Here is a 19,568-nt window from a genome sequence, read left to right as displayed (position 1 = left end):
TGCTAATACAAGTGATTTGTTGGTAATAATTATTTAGAGACTTTTTCAAGCTGACCCAGTTAAAACCCCCAAATGATGGGAAATCTATCAGGATCCAAGCAACACACATCAAAGTTGCTGGTGAACGCAAAATGTATCAGGATGTGGTGTTTCATGCCTGTTGAATACATTGCTCAGTTCGTTCAGAGTCTGCTTTACACTAGCGTGAGGTGGGATGTACACTACTACAAAGATGCTCGCTGAAATCTCCCATGGCAGATAAAATGGACGACACTTGATCATGTGGTGTTCCAGGTCTGGTGAACAGGAATAGAACAGCACTGCCACATTTGTACACCACAAGGAATTGATCATGAAGCATACTCCACCTCCTCTGCCCTTGAAAGACTCAGCAGTCCTATTTGGTGATGTATTATGAATTCATCATTCTGAATTGCTGCGTCCGGAATGGAAGGGGTTAACCAAGATTACGTGAGACAAAAAAACACAAGTGATCCTAATTGTAATTTGAATCATGGTTGAAGATCTAACATTTTTATATCAACCCATAAAAAGTGACATGCAAATCTTCAACAAGCTGACATAGCAAACTGGCTTCCTTCTCTTCAGCAGTCCCTCTGCACAAGCAGGCAGTTATCAATTTAAGGGGGGCGGGTTTGGTGTTGGGGGAGATGAAGGTAAATGTAGTTTGGGATGCTGCCCATTGAGAATGGTTCAGTGTGCTTCCATCATAGAGACTCAGGGTGCTCAATGCCTTATGGAAAGCTCCGTCCCATCTTGTGTGGTCGTGGGCCAAGAATTCTCACCAACTGGGAAGGATGTAACAATTTTTGAAGGAGATTTTGAGAATGTTTTTGAAGTGTTTTTTTTTCTGTGAATCCTTTTGTTGTGATAAAGATCACTTGCTTTGATAGTCTGGTGTCAAGTGTGCTGATGATATGACTCATTCTCATGATCAATCTTGATGCTGGCCTAGGATAGTATGCAGACACTTTCCGACCAATGGATTTAGAGGATTTTGCAGAGGCAGTGCTGCTGGTAGCTCTGCAGCAAGTAGTCCATGTTTCCAAAGCAATGTGAAAGGGGTGAAGATAACTGCGCAAGGTAGAGCACATTTTTTCCCGGTTTCAGGTCATGGTCTTTGAAATACTCTTTTTGTCAGTCAATCGAAAGCTGTGCTGGCGTGAAAACGGTAGCATTGTATTTTGTCCCTGATAGATAACTCTTGAGATACTCAAATCAATTTGCATTTTCCAGGATCTCATTATAGATCTCAGTGAATTGTGAGATGTGTTTTGGTGTGAAGTAGGTTGCTACAGGACCACTGTCTTCCAAATACTTAGTGTAATGTCCCTCCTACCATTCTGTCCAGTGAAGGTGTTAACAATAACTTGGAACTTGGCCTCTGAATGTGCACAGACCCAAACGTCATCTGCATTGTCTAAATGAACAGCCACGTTTTGGAATGGAGGTGATGTAGGTTGAATAGTTTCCCATTTATTCTATACAATATTTTGTGTGAAATCTGTTGGAGGCAAGATGCAGTGCCACAGAATGAAAAATTGTGAAAATAATTTGTGTTTGACACAAGGGATTGCAGAGATTGGGTGTCTGGAACGACACACAATAGAGCTGGAGGAACTCGGCGGATCAAGCAGCATCTATGGAGGGAAATGGGCAGTCGATGACCTTTTATTAGGATTGGAAAGAAAGAAGGGAGTGAGCCAGGTTAAAAATGTGAGGGGAAGGAACAGAACAAGATTTGACAGGTGACAGATGGATCCAGGAAAAGGGGGTGATAGGCAAATAAGGGAGGGAAGAGCTGGAATGATGAAATAAGCTGGGAGACAGTTGATAGGTGGAACTGACAAAGGGCATAAGAACATGGAATCTGATAGGAGGGGACAGTGGACCATGAATATTGGGAACAAGGTGTGGAGGGGAACCAGTGGAAGGAATGTGTGGGTTATGGGCAGATAGAGAAGGTGGTGGACAGGGAAGAGAGGGGATGATGGGGGCCAGTAGGATAAAGGAAAACAGGGACAGAGAGATGGTTTCTGGAAGTTAAAGAAATTGATGTTCTTGCAATTAGGTTGGAGGCTATCAAGGCAGAATAAAAGATGTTGTTCCTCTAATCTATGTCTAGCCTCAACTTGGTAGTGGTGGAGGCTGTGACTTTGAGTGTGATGACATTTGCTTCACCCAAGGCTGTACTGGGGCTGTGACTCACAGATCAGTTACGGTCATAACTTGCACATAGCAGATGATGATTTTTTTTGAAAACAGTAAAATTGATCATTCATGTTGGTCAATGAAGACAATACTTTCTGTGATGTTGAGAAAGTCATATTTTCAGGATCTGTTGTGCAGTCAAGATTGTGTACATTGCACCTTTTGGTGATTGGCATTGTCACTCTGGTGGAGCTTCTGAAGCACAGGAAGAAAGATCCTTGCAATGACTTTATCTGAGGCAGAATCTGTCAGAGATTGGATTACCATCATCACCACTACAAGAAGAACAGTTAACTAATTTAACGACACATGCCGGTGATAATATACCCGATTCTAAGGTCAGAGACGAGCAATCCTGTGACGAATAACTTACCTCTTATTTCTACAGACCCTGTCCTGCATCAACAAGGCTCAATTCAGACACGTGATGGAATACTTTCCATTTGCCTGGATGAGTTCAGCTTCAACAATACTCAAAAAGCTCAAGACTATACAGAACGTAAACGCATAAAATCCTGCAGATGCTGGAAATCCAGAGTAACACACACTCAGCAGGTCAGGCAGCACCTAGGGAAAGGAATCAACGTTTTGGGCCAAGACCCTTCGTCAGGATATAGTAGCCTGTGTGATAGGCAACCCATCCATGACCATTCATTCACTCAATCACCAACTAGAAACAACTCACCAAAATTCCTTAAGACAGCACCTTCAAAATCCCTAATCTCTACCAGCTGAAAGGACAAAGGAAGCAACAGCATAGAAAGCCACCACCTGGAAGTTGCCAGACAAGCCACACACTGTCCTGACTTGGAAATATATCACCATTCCTTTACCATCATTGGTTCAAAATCTTGTAACTCCATCTCATATAACATTGTGGGTATACCACCACCTTTTCAAGGGCAGTTAGGGATGGACGTCTCCGTCATTGTAGGTATACCACCACCTTTTCAAGGGCAGTTAGGGATGGACAATTAAATGCTGCCTCAGCCTGTAAAGCCCTTGAATGAATTAAGAAAACGTATAAACTCTGTACTGTATCTAGCACAAAGTTGTGTCCTCCTGTGAAAATAGTTATAAATGTGAGATTGCAGATATCTCCTGGAGTGGTCTCTTCTTCCTGGAAGGTGATGAGTTCTGCATTTATGGTAGAAGTACTTCTCTACCACAGGTAAGTGCTCTCATGGTGGTCAGCGAAGATGATTCGAGGACACGCTCGAGGCCTTCGAGCTCGATCACACTTCTTGGGAACTCGCAGCCTTGAATCACTCAGCCAGGTGCAGCCTTCTCAATAGAGGTGCCACCAAAGCTGAAAAGAATCGCGACATTGAAGCAAAACGGAAATGACAACATGTATAGGAGGTGCTTCCTAGCCCGGATTGGGCTCATCAGTCACCTCTGCACACACAAATAACACATTCACCCTTTTGCCCTTTAACTCTCAACTTATGTCCTCTTGTTTGAATCTCCCCCATTCTCAATGGAAAAAGCCTATCCACGTCAACTCTATCAATCCCCCTCATAATTTTAAACACCTCTATCAAGTCCCCCCTCAACCTTCTACGCTCCAAAGAATAAAGACCTAACTTGTTCAACCTTTCTCTGTAACTTAGGAGATGAAACCCAGGCAACATTTTAGTAAATCTCCTCTGTACTCTCTCAATTTTATTGACATCTTTCCTATAATTCGGTGACCAGAACTGTACACAATACTCCAAATTTGGCCTTACCAATGCCTTATACAATCTCAACATTACATCCCAACTTCTATACTCACTTACTTTTTGTGATTTTCATATTATATTTTCCTCCAAAGTTCCAATCTGTGCCTAATGGCACTAGTTTGGTTAGCTGATTTTATCAGAAACTGAGGAGATCTTGACTCTGTGGAGACACAGGAGACTGCTGATGCAAGAATCTGGAGCAATAAGCAATCCTGGAAGAACTCAGTAGGTCAAGCAGCAACTGTGGAAGAAAAGTTGTCGACAGTCCTGATTAACACGGTATTGGGGGTAAGGTATTGATGTGGATAGAGAATTGGTTGGCAGACAGGAAGCAAAGAGTGGGAATAAACGGGACCTTTTCAGAATGGCAGGCAGTGACTAGTGGGGTACCGCAAGGCTCAGTGCTGGGATCCCAGTTGTTTACAATATATATTAATGACTTGGATGAGGGAATTAAACGCAGCATCTCCAAGTTTGCAGATGACATGAAGCTGGGCGGCAGTGTTAGCTGTGAGGAGGATGCTAAGAGGATGCAGGGTAACTTGGATAGGTTGGGTGAGTGGGCAAATTCATGGCAGATGCAATTTAATGTGGATAAATGTGAAGTTATCCACTTTGGTGGCAAAAATAGGAAAACAGATTATTATCTGAATGGTGACCGATTAGGAAAAGGGGAGGTGAAACGAGACCTGGGTGTCATTATACACCAGTCATTGAAAGTGGGCATGCAGGTACAGCAGGTGGTGAAAAAGGCGAATGGTATGCTGGCATTTATAGCGAGAGGATTTGAGTACAGGAGCAGGGAGGTACTACTGCGGTTGTACAAGGCCTTGGTGAGACCACACCTGGAGTACTGTGTGCAGTTTTGGTTCCCTAATCTGAGGAAAGACATCCTTGCCATAGAGGGAGTACAAAGAAGGTTCACCAGATTGATTCCTGGGATGGCAGGAATTTCATATGAAGAAAGACTGGATGAACTAGGCTTGTACTCGTTGGAATTTAGAAGATTGAGGGGGAATCTGATTGAAACGTATAAAATCCTAAAGGGATTGGACAGGCTAGATGCAAGAAGATTGTTCCCGATGTTGGGGAAGTCCAGAACGAGGGGTCACAGTTTGAGGATAAGGGGGAAGCCTTTTAGGACTGAGATTAGGAAAAACTTCTTCACACAGAGAGTGGTGAATCTGTGGAATTCTCTGCCACAGGAAACAGTTGAGGCCAGTTCATTGGCTATATTTAAGAGGGAGTTAGATATGGCCCTTGTGGCTACGGGGATCAGGGGGTATGGAGGCAAGGCTGGTGCAGGGTTCTGAGTTGGATGATCAGCTATGATCATAATAAATGGCGGTGCAGGCTCGAAGGGCCAAATGGCCTACTCCTGCACCTATTTTCTGTTTCTATGTTTCTATACAAAATGCTGGAGGAACTCAACAGGCCAGGCAGTATCTATGGAGGGGGAATAAACAGTCAATGTATCAGCCTGAGACTTTTCATCAGCCAGTCCTGATACAGGGTTTCAAGTGAAACATACATTTGACGATTAATTTCCCCCTAGGGATGCTGCTTGATCCACAGAGTTTTTCTTGCAGATTGTTTGTTGTTTTAGATCTATACCTAAGTTATTTGCTTCCTATCTGCTTTCTGTTCTTCACTGTACTTAGGGTTCTTTATCCCAGTTTTTCAGTACCCATTAAATCTAATATGACACACCTTCCACACTAGATCTTCCCAAAAGTTCTCAGTTGAAGATGAATGTCTTATAATCCTTGCTAGGCACCTTGTGCCTCATGACTTCTTTCTCTTTAGAAATTCGACTCAATGACGATATCCTGACCTTCAACTTCACATGAAATTCAACAAACCAACTTCTGACACGAAGGTGATCCCCATCAATTCTTCCACAATCAATATTTAAGAGTGCATTTCCTCTGAAACGGCCCGAAACGTGCACTGTTTATTCCCCTCTATAGATGCTGCCAGTTTGCTGAGTTTCTTCAGCATTCTTTGTGTAGTGTTCAATATTTCCAGCATCTGCATAATTTATTGTGTTTTAATTTGATTCTTTGTTCTGGACATTTTGTCAATACAGTACGCGACTTCTGGATTCATAGGCAACGTGCTACAACCTGGGTCATATCCGACAGGAGCGAAAGCCACGGTTAATCTTCCGTCATGGACGCTCTGTTTCCTTGTCACAATGAATGCGCGAAGTTCCCCTCGCTGATGGAGAGACTCGCGGCGCGTGGTTGCCGTGGCAACACTCACAGGGTACTTCCCATGACGCTTCGCCGCGCGAGAGCAGTGGCGTTCTATTAAAGCCAAGTCTCGCGATACCTGACCCTCTTCCTCGGCCGCTGTTAGCTCAGGTTGGTGTCAGCATTTGTGGCGGTTCGGTGTTTTTGTCAAATTATGGCGTCTTTTCACCTGATATCAGCGGCAAGGTGGCGGGCATCAGGCGATGGGGTTGTGATGGTTCGGATTGGGGTGGTCGGGCAGCCGGATGGCGGCTATGACGGGGGAGAAAGGTTATTTAATGCCAGGCGGGGAGGAGGCTGTGAGCGGCTGCACGGGCAGGGCTGACCCTGGGGGTTCAAGCTGGCGATTCCGGGCCGTGTTCTGTTGCGTGCAGGCTGGAGCTCTTGCCCGTGACCGGGTGTGAGGCTTGCAGCTCTTGTTACCGCGACCGACCCCGGGAAGTACCCCGGAACCATGTAGGCCGTTAGTGTGATGGGGTGGCAATGCCATTTCCAGCAGCAGCTCTAGTACTCAGCCACGATTTGCTGCTGCACGTTTTGTTCCAAACTTGTAAGCGCTGTATCTCGCACTCTTCCCATCACGGCATGCCTATCTGCGGTATTCGGTCCTTTAGCTAATTTGCTGATTATGGGCACGAAGTAGTGGTTAATTGTTTCTTTTTTCCTCTTAAGTGATAGGCCATGTTTAGCAGCAGCGCCAAGATAGTGAAGCCTAATGGCGAAAAGCCAGATGAATTTGAGTCTGGCATTTCTCAGGTAAGTCGGTAGGCATATCCATCATAGATCATATGTTGAGTTTTCAATGAAGTTATAAGTATTATGGGATTTATAATGGTCTTAAAGACTTAATCTTTCAGGTTTATGAGCTATAACACTGGTGATGGTTTCTGTACTGTAAACAATCTTAACTTCTACACACAGATTTGTCACTATATGCTTTACTTCCCTCCCCATACCCAGTAACTAACTTCAATGTTTAACAAAAAAAACTGATAATCTGTTAGTCCCAAAGTTGCACTGTTTTTCAATTTTTGTCCAACTCTGTTGCATGCTTGTCAAGTTGATGAAATGCATGCAATGCCTAGCTTTTGCTCCCCTATCTGTCTTCAACTTATTTTAGATTCTGATCATTTTGAGTGGTTCTGGATTGTAATCATCACCTGCCTTCAGAAAAGTGAAGCTGAGCTATGTAAATAATGCAGCACCCCACTCCTACCTCCCTGTCTTGGCATCCTTGAGGACCTATATTCTCCAAGTATTTCTGCCCACCTTATCTGAATTTATTGCTTGACTGTCTCAAATTGTTTTCTTTCCTCTACAACTGCTTACAGTAGAGAAACTTTTGATAATTCATTGCTAATGCTTAATGTGATTTTGGCAAAGGTGATTATATCAATGTTTCGGGTGCAAGGTAGATCATCAGATGTTGACACCCATGAATTTGAAGTTGTCACCCTTTGTACTGCTGACCCTTTAATGAGGACTGGTGTGTTCTGAATTTTCCTTTCTGTGAAGTCTACAGTCAACTCTTGGATCTTGACATTAAGTACAAGATAGTTGTTGAGACACTACTCAGCCAGACATCTGTATGCCTCCTCTGTGCCAAGTGAGATTCTACCACATGGCGTTAGTGAGTTTGCAGATGGTGCTTAGCCACACGGTCGTGAGTGTGGAGAGAGCGGACAATGCATCCTGGAGATGCACCTGTGTGAATTGTCAAGGATCCGTTTGCAGAGGGAGCTACAGAGGCCCAGTTTGTGAAGTTTTATTAGTTTTGAGAGGCTGGTGAAATGTTAAAACTTGGGTTACACTGAAAGCTTTGATTGTGAAGCAGTGCTTGTAGGTCAGAAGGAAAGAATATCGGAGGATATTCCTACTGGAAGACTAATTGCAGAATTCATAATTTGCCTCTATCTGTTATGTGATGGAAATGAGATGTTGGCTACAAACTAGCTTGCATTGATATGTAACCAGTGAAAAATTTGGTGCCTTTGGAGACCTGGAAATGAAACTAAGTGGTTATGTGCAAAATATAAGGTGCACCTACACACTTGGGCTGCTATTAAATAACGCCGTAATTGATCCTCACCTCAATTCCAGTTTCCTGCAATTTTCATGTAACTAATTTCTCTGCAGTCCAAAAAAAATCTCAAAAATGAGATCAGTATCTTAGTATCCTAACTCGGGTTGATTCCTGAAAAAAGAGATTCCATCTCATTTACACCTTGCATAGGTGAGGTCTGACGATCTATCTTGACACCTGCCTTCAGAATCTGCAACAAAAACTGCAGGCGCTGGAAATCTGAAACAAGAACAGGAATGCTATGAAGATTCATCAGGTCGAGCAGCATTAGAGGGAGAGAAGCAGAGCAGATGAAATGCCAGTATTTGATGTATTTGGTGTTCATGATGTGATGACATCCATAATTGGAGAGGTTGAAAGCAGATTTGGTAATCAGTTTGCAGAACACTGCTGTTGGGTGCACGATCACTGAAACTTCAATACCCCATTCCATTTGATTCTCTTTCATCGTTCCATCAGTGCCTGCATAAGTTCCAAGAGCAGGACTGATCCTTCTGGGTGTATCTTAGTCCTTAGGAATTGATATTTAATTGAATAGTTTTAAGAACACAGAATAGTACAGCACAGTACAGGCCCTTCAGCCCACAATGTCGTGCCGACCCTCAAACCCTGCCTTTCATATAACACACCACCTGAAATTCCTCCATATACCTGTCTAGTAGTCTCTTAAACTGCACTAGTGTATCTGCCTCCACCACTGACTCAGGCAGGGCATTCCATGCACCAACCAGTCTCCGAGTAAAAAACCTTCCTCTAATATCCCCCTTGAACCCCCCCACCCCTTACCTTAAAGCCATGTCCTCTTGTATTGAGCAGTGGTGCCCTGGGGAAGAGGTGCTGGCTATCCACTCTTATCTATTCCTCTTATTATCTTGTACACCTCTATCATGTCTCCTGTCATCCTCCTTCTCTCCAAAGAGTAAAGCCCTAGCTCCCTTAATCTCTGATCATAATCCGTACTCTCTAAACCAGGCTGCATCCTGGTAAATCTCTGTACTCTTTCCAATGCTTCCACATCCTTCCTATAGTGAGGTGACCAGAACTGGACACAGTACTCCAAGTGTGGCCTAACCAGAGTTTTATAGAGCTGCATCATTACATCGCGACTCTTAAACTCTATCCCTCGACTTATGAAAGCTAACACCCCATAAGCTTTCTTAACTACCCTATCTACCTGTGAGGCAACTTTCAGGGATCTGTGGACATGTACCCCCAGATCCCTCTGCTCCTCCACACTACCAAGTATCCTACCATTTACTTTGTACTCTGCCTTGGAGTTTGTCCTTCCAAAGTGTACCACCTCACACTTTTCCGGGTTGAACTTCATCTGCCACTTCTGCATTCTATCAATGTCTCTCTGCAATCTTCCACAATCTTGTACACTATCCACCACATCACCAACTCTTGAGTCATCTGTAAATTTACCAATCCACCCTTCTACGCCCACATCCAGGTTGTTAATAAAAATCACGAAAAGTAGAGGTCCCAGAACTGATCCTTGTGCGATGCTACTAGTCACAACCCTCCGATCCAAATGTACTCCCTCCACCACGACCCTCTGCCTTCTGCAGGTAAGCCAATTCTGGCCAAACCTCCCTGGATCCCATGCCTTCTGACTTTCTGAATAAGCCGACCGTGTGGAACCTTGTCAAATGCCTTACTAAAATCCATACAGATCACATCCACTGCACTACCCTCATCTATATGCCTGGTCACCTCCTCAAAGAACTCTATCAGGCTTGTTAGACATGATCTGGCCTTCACAAAGCCATGCTGACTGTCCCTGGTCAGACCATGATTCTCTAAATGCCCATAGATCCAATCTCTAAGAATCTTTTCCAACAGCTTTCCCACCACAGACGTAAGGCTCACTGGTCTATAATTACCCGGACTATCCCTACTGCCATTTTTGAATAAGGGGACAACATTCGCCTCCCTCCAGTCCTCCAGTACTATTCCCGTGGACAACGAGGACATAAAGATCCTAGCCAGAGGCTCAGCAATCTCTTCCCTCACCTCGTGGAGCAGCCTGGGGAATATTCTGTCAGGCCCTGGGGACTTGTCCGTCCTAATGTATTTTAATAACTCCAACACCACCTCTCCCTTAATAGCAACATGCACCAGAACATCAACCTCACTCATATTGTCCTGACCATCATCAAGTTCCCTCTTATTGGTGAATACCGAAGAGTAGTATTCATTGAGGACCTCGCTCACTTCCACAGCCTCCAGGCACATCATCTCACCTTTATCTCTAGTCAGTCCTACCAAGATAGCTGCTCTTTTGTTTTTGTTCCTCTCCACAGATGTGGCCTTAGATTTGTTTCAATTTGTTTTTTTTCTGTCCAGTTGTAGTTTTTGAAAAGTACATTGTTTACATATCACAGCCATTACCTCTGGTCTCACCACTTTCTTATTTCTGCAACTTAAAACTGATTCGTTTTGCCACTTTTGACCTTTTGTTTCCTTCCCCATTGGTGCTTTTAACATGATTTTGTTCCTCACCTCAGAATTTTGTCTCCATAAGATTCTGAGGTTTTTGTATTGCCTAAATCCTGTGAGGATGCTTCTTCCAAGAGTGTCTGGAACATTTGCTTAATATTTATCAGATTTATCCCTCAACCATAAATGTTTCATGGACTTTTGATTAAATATAGCTGAGTTAAATAGTTGTATTAAATTTGAAATATTATAATGAATTTAAAAAAATTAAGGTCAAGGATTTGGTTTCATTGCTAAGTCTCCTCTTTGGGGCATTTAGGAAACTCTTGGATGGGCACATGGATGATAGAAAAACTGGAGGGTTATGAGAGAGGGAAGGGTTAGATTGATCTTGGAGTAGGTTAAAAGGTTGACACAACGTGGTGGGCTGAAGTGCCTGCACTGTGTTGTTCTGTTTTATATTTAATTTGTGGTCTTTAAGATGGTTGGCCTTGTTATCCTGCTGCAGAGTCTGTATCCTTTAATTTGGATGGGACTGTATTTGCTTGGTTCCATTACTGGTTATAGCTATGTTTAGGGAATTGCCAATCGAGGCTTTCATTGAACAGGCATTGTATGGGTGGTGCACATCTCGGATTGAGGCCCTGCTTCAGAACCTGAAGTGTTGCCCATACCTTTGTTCCTGTGGGATTTTTCAGCTGTTTTGCACCAGATTCCAACATCTGCAGTCTTTTGTCCTTGAGGTCTTTTGCATTCCTAGACTGTTCCTCTAAGTCCTGTTTTGCTCTCTTTCACAAGCAGTTTGCTTTTCGGTAATGTGAACTGAGAATACTGCTGTACATAATCACCCCTACCACATTTGACCATTTACTGTCAGTAAAGTGAGTCGGAAGGAATTTTCTCAAATTACCTTAAAATATTCTGCTTTCCTTGAAATAATACCCTACCTTTTTGACCAAGATTTGGATGTGGGTATCAGGTGCTTTTTTTAAACCAAACTCAGGGTTGTGTGTAACAGGAAGTGGTGTTGATGTGGCGGTGTTTTAATTAAAAAATGCTTTTTCTTTTATTTTGGGTAGTTTATGACTTGCCAAAATATTGGTAATTTAACTTTGATTTATCTTGTATCCCTAGGCTCTTTTGGAGCTAGAAATGAACTCTGACCTAAAGGCACAGTTAAGGGAATTGAACATTACAGCTGCTAAGGTGAGTTTTCTACAATCTCTACGGCTGGCATTTTACTCGTGATGGAGAATCATACCCTTCAGTATAGTGCAAGTTCTGGTAATTTCTAGTATGCAAGGTTTTAAATTTTTAGTTTTCAGTATCCCTGCCAACAGAACCCTGTCACATCTTTTTAAAAGGCACACAATTCTGGTTAGTTGCCCTATGGACTCATTGGGGAATTGTCTTGGTTGATCTTTTAAAGCCCTTCATCAGTGCTGCATCTGAATAAAACATGTACGTATCCCTCATTTCCTGGTAAACTTGTTATGTCCTTGTCTGTAAGGTGGTCAGAACTTCATACCTTCTAACTGAAGTGTTCTCTGGGTTTGATATGAAACTTATTAGACTAAGCTTGTGTTTCACATTGAAAGTAAGAGTTGTGATTTTTTTTTTCCCCCCCTCCTGGTAACAAAAATGCTTGTTCAAATTGCTCTAACATAGCTTGAAGTTGTCTGTTTCGTTCCCAACCTGAGCTAGTTGGTTGCAGTCTGATGGTAGATGGCCAGTTGCATTACTTTTTCAATCTTATTGGTTTTCTATAATTTAGTCTTCTCAGTAGAAGGGATGATAAGTTGTAACTGAAAGATTGAACTAGTAAGAGATGAGGGATATCACCTGTCCATCATGTATTACTGATAGTAGATTTCATTAAAGACACTTTTGACTCAATGTTGTAATGGGGAGTACCACGTCTGTTTAGAATGAGTTGAGTTTCTGCTGTGTCCTTGGAAAATTGCCATAGTTTTTGATGTGTTCACTGTTGATTAAAGCTCTTGTAAAGTGGCTTAGAATGGTTTTACTTGAAATGCAGATTGTATATTCTGAAAATAGAAATCCTGTTTTCCTTAGATGAAATGTTTGTAACCAATCTTTTAAAAGGATACATGTTGAATTTTTTGAATACATCTTAATACAAAGTAGATTATTTATGGGCTGACTTGCTTTCACTTTAGGAAATTGAAGTTGGCAGTGGCAGAAAAGCAATCATCATCTTTGTGCCTGTGCCCCAGCTGAAATCCTTTCAGAAGATCCAAGTGCGACTTGTGCGTGAACTTGAAAAGAAATTCAGCGGTAAACACGTTGTCTTCATTGCACAGGTAAAACCCGACTCTTTTGAATGACAAATCCTTCGATTATAATATTTAGTATTTCATGTGTTGTTTTAAAATGTGAAATTTGTTTCTGTACACAGAGGAGAATTCTACCAAAGCCAACCAGAAAAAGCAGAAACAAGAATAAGCAGAAGCGTCCCAGAAGGTAAATGACTTGTATACTGAAATCACATTTGCTTTTAGTGTTCCACATCTGTGGCTTAATGTGGAAGATTTAAAACTGGTATTACTTCCTGCCCGTTTCACTGCTGGCACTTGGGCAGCAATAAAGATCCTCACTTCTGACTCTACAGTATGTTGCCAAGTTGTCTTTGTTATTTCACATTTCCTCTGCCCTTCGGGGGTCCAGTGAAGTGCTGTCTTGATAGAATTGGCCTCTTTTCATCACGTACGGAATCCATCTCCCAGCATTTCCTCATGATGATTAAGGCCATGTCCTCTTGATGACACTGAAAGAGTAGGGCATGGTTGGAGATCTTCATTGGCTAGAAAATAGAGCACCTTCTGGAAGCTCATGGTAAGGAATGATGACAGCTTAGCAAGGTTGCTCTCTTGTCATGTGCCAGCAATCTGCCCAATGCAAGAGTGGACAGAACTCAGCTCTGGTACAGTTTCAGCTTGGTGAGGGTGCTGTACTTGGTTAATCCCCATATGTTGCTCATGGAAAGCATTTCCAGCTTTGCGTCTGGACTGGATGTCCTCCTTGGTCTTGCCATCTTACTGAGTGATGCTACGCACGTAGGTGAATCAGCCAGTGCCAAGTAAGTTAACGCCATTTGCCTTGATAGGAGGGGGAAAATCTTATATTGAGGATCATGGTCTCAGTCTTTCTCTGAGTGACTAAGTCAAACCTGTCCATCAAAGGTACATGCTTTTGTGCTTATGCTGGTGTGTTTGTGATAGTAATGAGGTCATCCACAAAGTCAAGTAGAGTATAGAGACCACCTAATGTTTCTGCTTCATAACCCAGTCAATCACTGGATTAAACAATATTATCAACATCTCACAGCCTTGCCTGACTCGTGTCTTGATTTGAAAGCTCAAATTGTAGTCCCCAAATGTGCAGGTAAATTTAGCATAGAAACTCTGGATAACCTGAATAATTTTGGAAGGGATCTCAAATTTCTGAGATGGTGATTCTTAAGCTGAATGGTGAAGGCAGATCTTGCACTGGTATCCTTGAGCTTCTGAACATCAAAAGGTTTTGGTCGCAGTGCTCTTAGCTTGAGTTTCATCACTGCTACAACAAGGTGGTGATTTCCTTTCTGTGCTCCTCTCTTCACTTTTACATCCTGCAAGGATTGTCTGCACATATCGTTGATCATCACATGGTCAGTCTGGTTTTTGTCACGGTCCTTGCGTAAGCACCATGCTAGTTTGTGGATTTCAGAGTGTGGAAAGTGTACTTCTTATGACCAGATTGTTCACGGTACAGAATCCCAGCAGTCTTTCACTCTTATTATTCATCATTCCCCGTCCACGTGTGCTCATAACCCTAGTGCATTGTTATTTCCCACTTCAGTGGTTATATACCCATGACTATACTATAACAGCTTAACTCTACCTGTGATTGCAGCTGTTCATAGGAGACATCCTCTTCTTCAATGTCTCTATCATTAGTTGGAGTGCAGTATTGGATCAGTCATGTTCACTTGCTTTCCTTTCAGTCTTGACTCATGAGCCTAATGTTGATTGGTTTCCACTTCACTCAGCACTTCTCAGTGCTTTTCTTCAAAATGCCAGCTACACCATAATGCTGACAGATAGGCTTCCCTTCCTGAGTATAAAACTGTTTCACCAGTTGCTGCCTTTAGCCTGCCAGCCACTGTCCATCTGCTTTCATTGATGCCCAAAATATGAAGGTTGTGATGAAGCACTTCTGTATTTACTTGTGGTAGCTTACCAGTGTTGCACATGGTTTGTACATTCAAAAAAGCTATTTTGGTCTTGGGTTCAGGGTTTCCTTCATTGTGGCAGTCAGTAGTTCCCTCATGGTTTTCATTACTGTCAGTCCTGGTGGAAACTTAGGAATACCATCACACACAGGTATAGAAGGATACTTCATTGCTGTTTCCGTAACAATTTATTTCACCAGATGGAGTCGTTGGTCCTGAGCTGAACCCCCAAACCTGGAGTGCAGGTGGGCCACTCTTAGTCTGGCCTGTACCCTTTGACCTGTTTGGCATGGGTGAGCCTACCAAGAATTAAAGCACAAGGCCCTGACTTCAGCCAACATGGCTGTCTGGGTCATTAAGGCATGCTAGCCTTTAAACCCAGCGACAAGGTTGTCCTCTTGGAGGAAACCTCTGGTAAGGAGAGAGATAAATCAACATGCTGGATCAGGTAGAAAGCTTATTACGTCTCAGTATAGTACAAAACACCGATATGGGTTTGCATTCAATTAGTGCTCCACTAAGTTTTTAAGTAAGGATTTTAGTTTTAAACTTTTGTGGAAATTTTATTTATTTGTGATAGTTAAACAGTTGATTTTATTGTCATAATGAAGTACTGAGAGGCTTGGGGACAGTGGGAAAAACTTGCTTACTGTAGCATCACAGTAACAGATTCAGACAGCATACATAACTATAAATAAATTCTATAAGCCAGTGAAGAAGAGTGCATTAATTGGAGACAAGTTTGTAGTTAAGCAAGAAGGTGGTCCATGGCGTTTCATTGCTGAGGTGGAATGTTGTGTAATTGAGCTCAGAATCTGATAGTTGTAGGAAAGTAGCTGTTGCTGAACTTAGTGGTGTGGGACTTTAGACTTCTGTACTACTTGGTAGCAGCAAAGAGGGTATGAACTAGATGGTGGGTATCATTGATAATAGATTCAACTGCTTAAGGCAGCGACTCGTGTAGAAACTTGGGAGGGTTGTGCCTACGATGGACTGTGCTGCCCTCTGCACACTCAGCAGGTGCTTGTGTTCCTGTGTTCAAATTGTACTGGACAATGATACAGCCAGCTGGAATACTTCCAACGGTGCATCTGAATAAGTTTGTAGAGTATTTGGTGATGTGCAAAATCGCTTCAGTTTCTTAAAGTAGAGGCTACTGGCGTGCCATCTTCATGATTGCACCTCTGCTGACTGTAGCAGCCTGGTACTATAGGGGAAGAGAAAATGAATGGTGTCATTTTGAATAGCATAGAACTGAAACAGAAATGGTTGACCAATCGTGCATAATGTCTTCAAAATAATCTTAAATATTTGTGTATGCAGAGATTTGAAGACTTCAGACAGCAGTTATGCCAATGTTCAGTTGGAAAAGTGAAGTTCACATTTTTTGGTTTTAGGTTATTGTAGCTGAAGTAATTTTATTTTCTACGGTCTTTGGGTGTATCCACTGAAAATTCTGTCAAATGAGACAGAAAATGTATTTGTTGCATTAGTTACTCTTGCAATATTGGGCACAGGTAGAATTCGCAATACCTTTGTTATTGCACATTGCACCAAGAAGTGACAGAGCTCTTATATTAATGAGCGGTATACTGTGCATTAATAAACAGTATACTGAAGATCTAATTTTTAAGTGTGTTCAAATGAGCCAAATTTGCATGCAAACTGATTTAAAATAAAATTGTTCTGAACATTTTAATGTTCACTTTCAGCCGTACATTGACTGCAGTGCATGATGCAATTCTTGAAGACCTGGTATTCCCTAGTGAAATTGTGGGCAAAAGAATCCGTGTGAAACTGGATGGAACAAGGCTCATCAAAGTCCACTTGGACAAGGCACAACAGAACAATGTAGAACATAAAGTGAGTTTAATGTGTGCCCTTGCATGGCAAGATATGCTTATATTACCATGGATCCCCCCAGCAGTGTTGCGAATGAACATAGAATAACTTTGCCACACCATATCTGCCCCAATTATAATGCCAATCTAATCCTAGCTACATGCACATGGTCTGTATCCCTTTCTTCCCTTCCTGTTTCTGTTCTATTTAATTTTTTTTTAATGTTGCTATTGTGTCTGCTTCCCATACCACCCCGGCAGCACATTCCAGGCAATTAATAGAAACATAGAAAATAGGTGCAGGAGTAGGCCATTCGGCCCTTCAAGCCTGCACCGCCATTTATTATGATCATGGCTGATCATCCAACTCAGAACCCTGCACCAGCCTTCCCTCCATACCCCCTGATCCCCGTAGCCACAAGGGCCATATCTAACTCCCTCTTAAATATAGCCAATGAACTGGCCTCAACTGTTTCCTGTGGCAGAGAATTCCACAGATTCACCATTCTCTGTGTGAAGATATCTGATGGTTGACATAAATACTGACCACCTACCCTACACATGCCTAATAAACTTGTATTTGTATGCTTCTATCTGGTTACTGCTCTTCCTTTGATGTTCCAGAGAAAACAATCCACCGTGTGCAACTTGTAGCCATTGCTTTCCAATGCAGGCAACACCCTCTTGCTTTTGACCTCACTAAACATGGCTCCTCTCACTAGTCCAGATTAAACTCCATCTAAAAATAAAAATTGGCTTTGTTTGTCACATGTACATCGAAGCATGCAGTGAAATGCTTCGTTTCTGTTAATCAACAACTCAGTCCAAGGATGTGGTGTAGGCAGCCTTCAAGTGTCACCATTCTCCCAGCACCAACGTAGCATGTGTAAAACTTACTAACCCTTATTAACCTGTATATCTTTGGAACAAAACTCCCTGATCTAAGTTCTACTGTATCCTTTGACAACCTTACTCATTATCCACAATTCTAGTTTTTGTGTAGTCTGCAGACTTGCTAATCAGCCAGTTCGTCAGAAAGGTTCCTCTGTCTTGATCTTCGTGTGACTAATCAGCCATATTACAATCTTTCGCATTAGCCAAATGCTAAAGTCCACACAGTTAGCATTCACCTGCCCTATCCTTATCAATCATCTTTGTCACTTCCTCAAATATTTCAGTTTGAGACGGGATCTGCCCTGTAGACTTTCCTTAATGAATCTATTATGTTCTAAATGCGGAGCCTTTGATACTGAATTATTACTGTATTGTGAAAAATACTGATTTAATTCTAGAGTAAAATGTGATCTGGAGATCAGTATTTTTGTATTCCAGAGCATTTGCAATGTGATGTTTTTGCTGCAGAACTGGTGTTAAATTTTAATCCTTTCAATTTCTTTCATTCAAAGGTGGTAGTTACTAGATATTAGGTGATAATTGGGAGACTTTTTCTTGAGTATTCCAAACTTATAACCTGCAGTCTGCATTGGAAATGGTAGTTTTGTACTGTAATGTGCACTACTGTGTACAAGTATTGAAAGGGTTTGAAACATCTTTTTTTCTCTTCCCACAGGTGGATACATTTTCTGCTGTATACAAGAAACTAACAGGCAAAGATGTTATATATGAATTCCCAGAGTTCCAGCTGTAAATGCTGCAGAATGATTTAAATAAAACAATTTGGACATAACTTCGAATGGAGATTGACTTCTTTATTGCTGTTCTTTCATGGAGACAGCAGGCTAAAAAAAATCGGGGACTGGCGGTGAATAATTCTGTCGATCCTGGCGCCGATTTTATTTTAAGTTTTGTTGGGAATTGTTAGTTGTGGTATATGACTTCCCTGTGCCCACCCTGTTTATACAGCAACTACATGTTTGATGCATTATTGCTCAGCCTCCAGAAGATTGCGCTTGCTATTCAGTAGCTTTCCCCTCATTCTGAGAGCTTTGTTTGTTTCTCCTTGTGTCAATGAAGCTTTGTAAACATTCTCTAATGCTAAATTAAAGTAACGTTAAATCATGATCATTAAATCAGAATTTTCCAAGTTGCTGATTAACACTAGCAACAATTTGCACCTCTGCTGCCATCAATTTTGCTACCTGTTTCAAAGCATGCTGATATTGGGCAAATAAATTTGAGGCAGCTGAATCAGATACTTTGTAACTTCCCCTCATGAATCCTCACCACTGAAGATCAAGCCAACATTTTCCGAAACTTACCAACTTTGTTTCAAGATGTTTGTTTCTTGACCTCATGGCCCTAATTTAACAGATCAGAAATTCATTGTTTCCATTTTGTTCTTTTTTCATGGAAAGCTATTCTTCCCATTGTCTTGTTTTCTTTTTGCCCATCTTCTGGTTCCCTTGGCCTGCAGAGCCACAAAACTGACATTTAAAGGTCTTCATTCTAACAAACTAACCTCACCCTAGGTCTCTGCTAGTTAAGAGGTCTGTGGAATGGAGGGCCATTTCATCTGTCCTGCTTGATGGAAGATGTTTTTGCATTGAAGAAATCCACCTTCTCTGAAATGTAAATATTGAGAGGCTAATTCTGTGTGTTTTTTGTGTGGGATGTGTATGTTATTTTTGATTCTAGTTTTGATTGACCTTATTCTGATCTTGCTCTTGATGCATTATCCTTGCTGCTTACTGCTGCATGGAAATGAAAGATTTTGTCAACTTTGCCTCAATTTCCATCTGTCATTGGCACGGCACATGTCTGACTTCATTCCAAGATTTTTATATTTTTAGCAATGGG

General features: G+C 42.0%; 1 protein-coding gene across 1 annotated transcript; it reads left to right on the top strand.

Moving 5' to 3' along the window:
• The first annotated feature begins 6,281 nt into the window (after nt 1–6,281).
• Nucleotides 6,282–18,498, top strand: rps7 (ribosomal protein S7). Its single transcript, XM_063038348.1, has 7 exons — nt 6,282–6,322; nt 6,884–6,967; nt 11,871–11,942; nt 12,917–13,060; nt 13,156–13,220; nt 16,683–16,833; nt 18,382–18,498. Exons 2-7 carry the CDS (start codon nt 6,893–6,895, stop codon nt 18,457–18,459), a joined length of 585 nt encoding a protein of 194 aa, XP_062894418.1. The 5' UTR covers nt 6,282–6,322; nt 6,884–6,892; the 3' UTR covers nt 18,460–18,498.
• The last annotated feature ends 1,070 nt before the right edge of the window (nt 18,499–19,568 follow it).

The sequence above is a fragment of the Mobula hypostoma genome, chromosome 2, assembly GCF_963921235.1.
Source record: "Mobula hypostoma chromosome 2, sMobHyp1.1, whole genome shotgun sequence".
NCBI classification, from domain to species: Eukaryota; Metazoa; Chordata; class Chondrichthyes; order Myliobatiformes; family Myliobatidae; genus Mobula; species Mobula hypostoma.
This window is presented reverse-complemented; position numbering and strand designations above follow the sequence as displayed.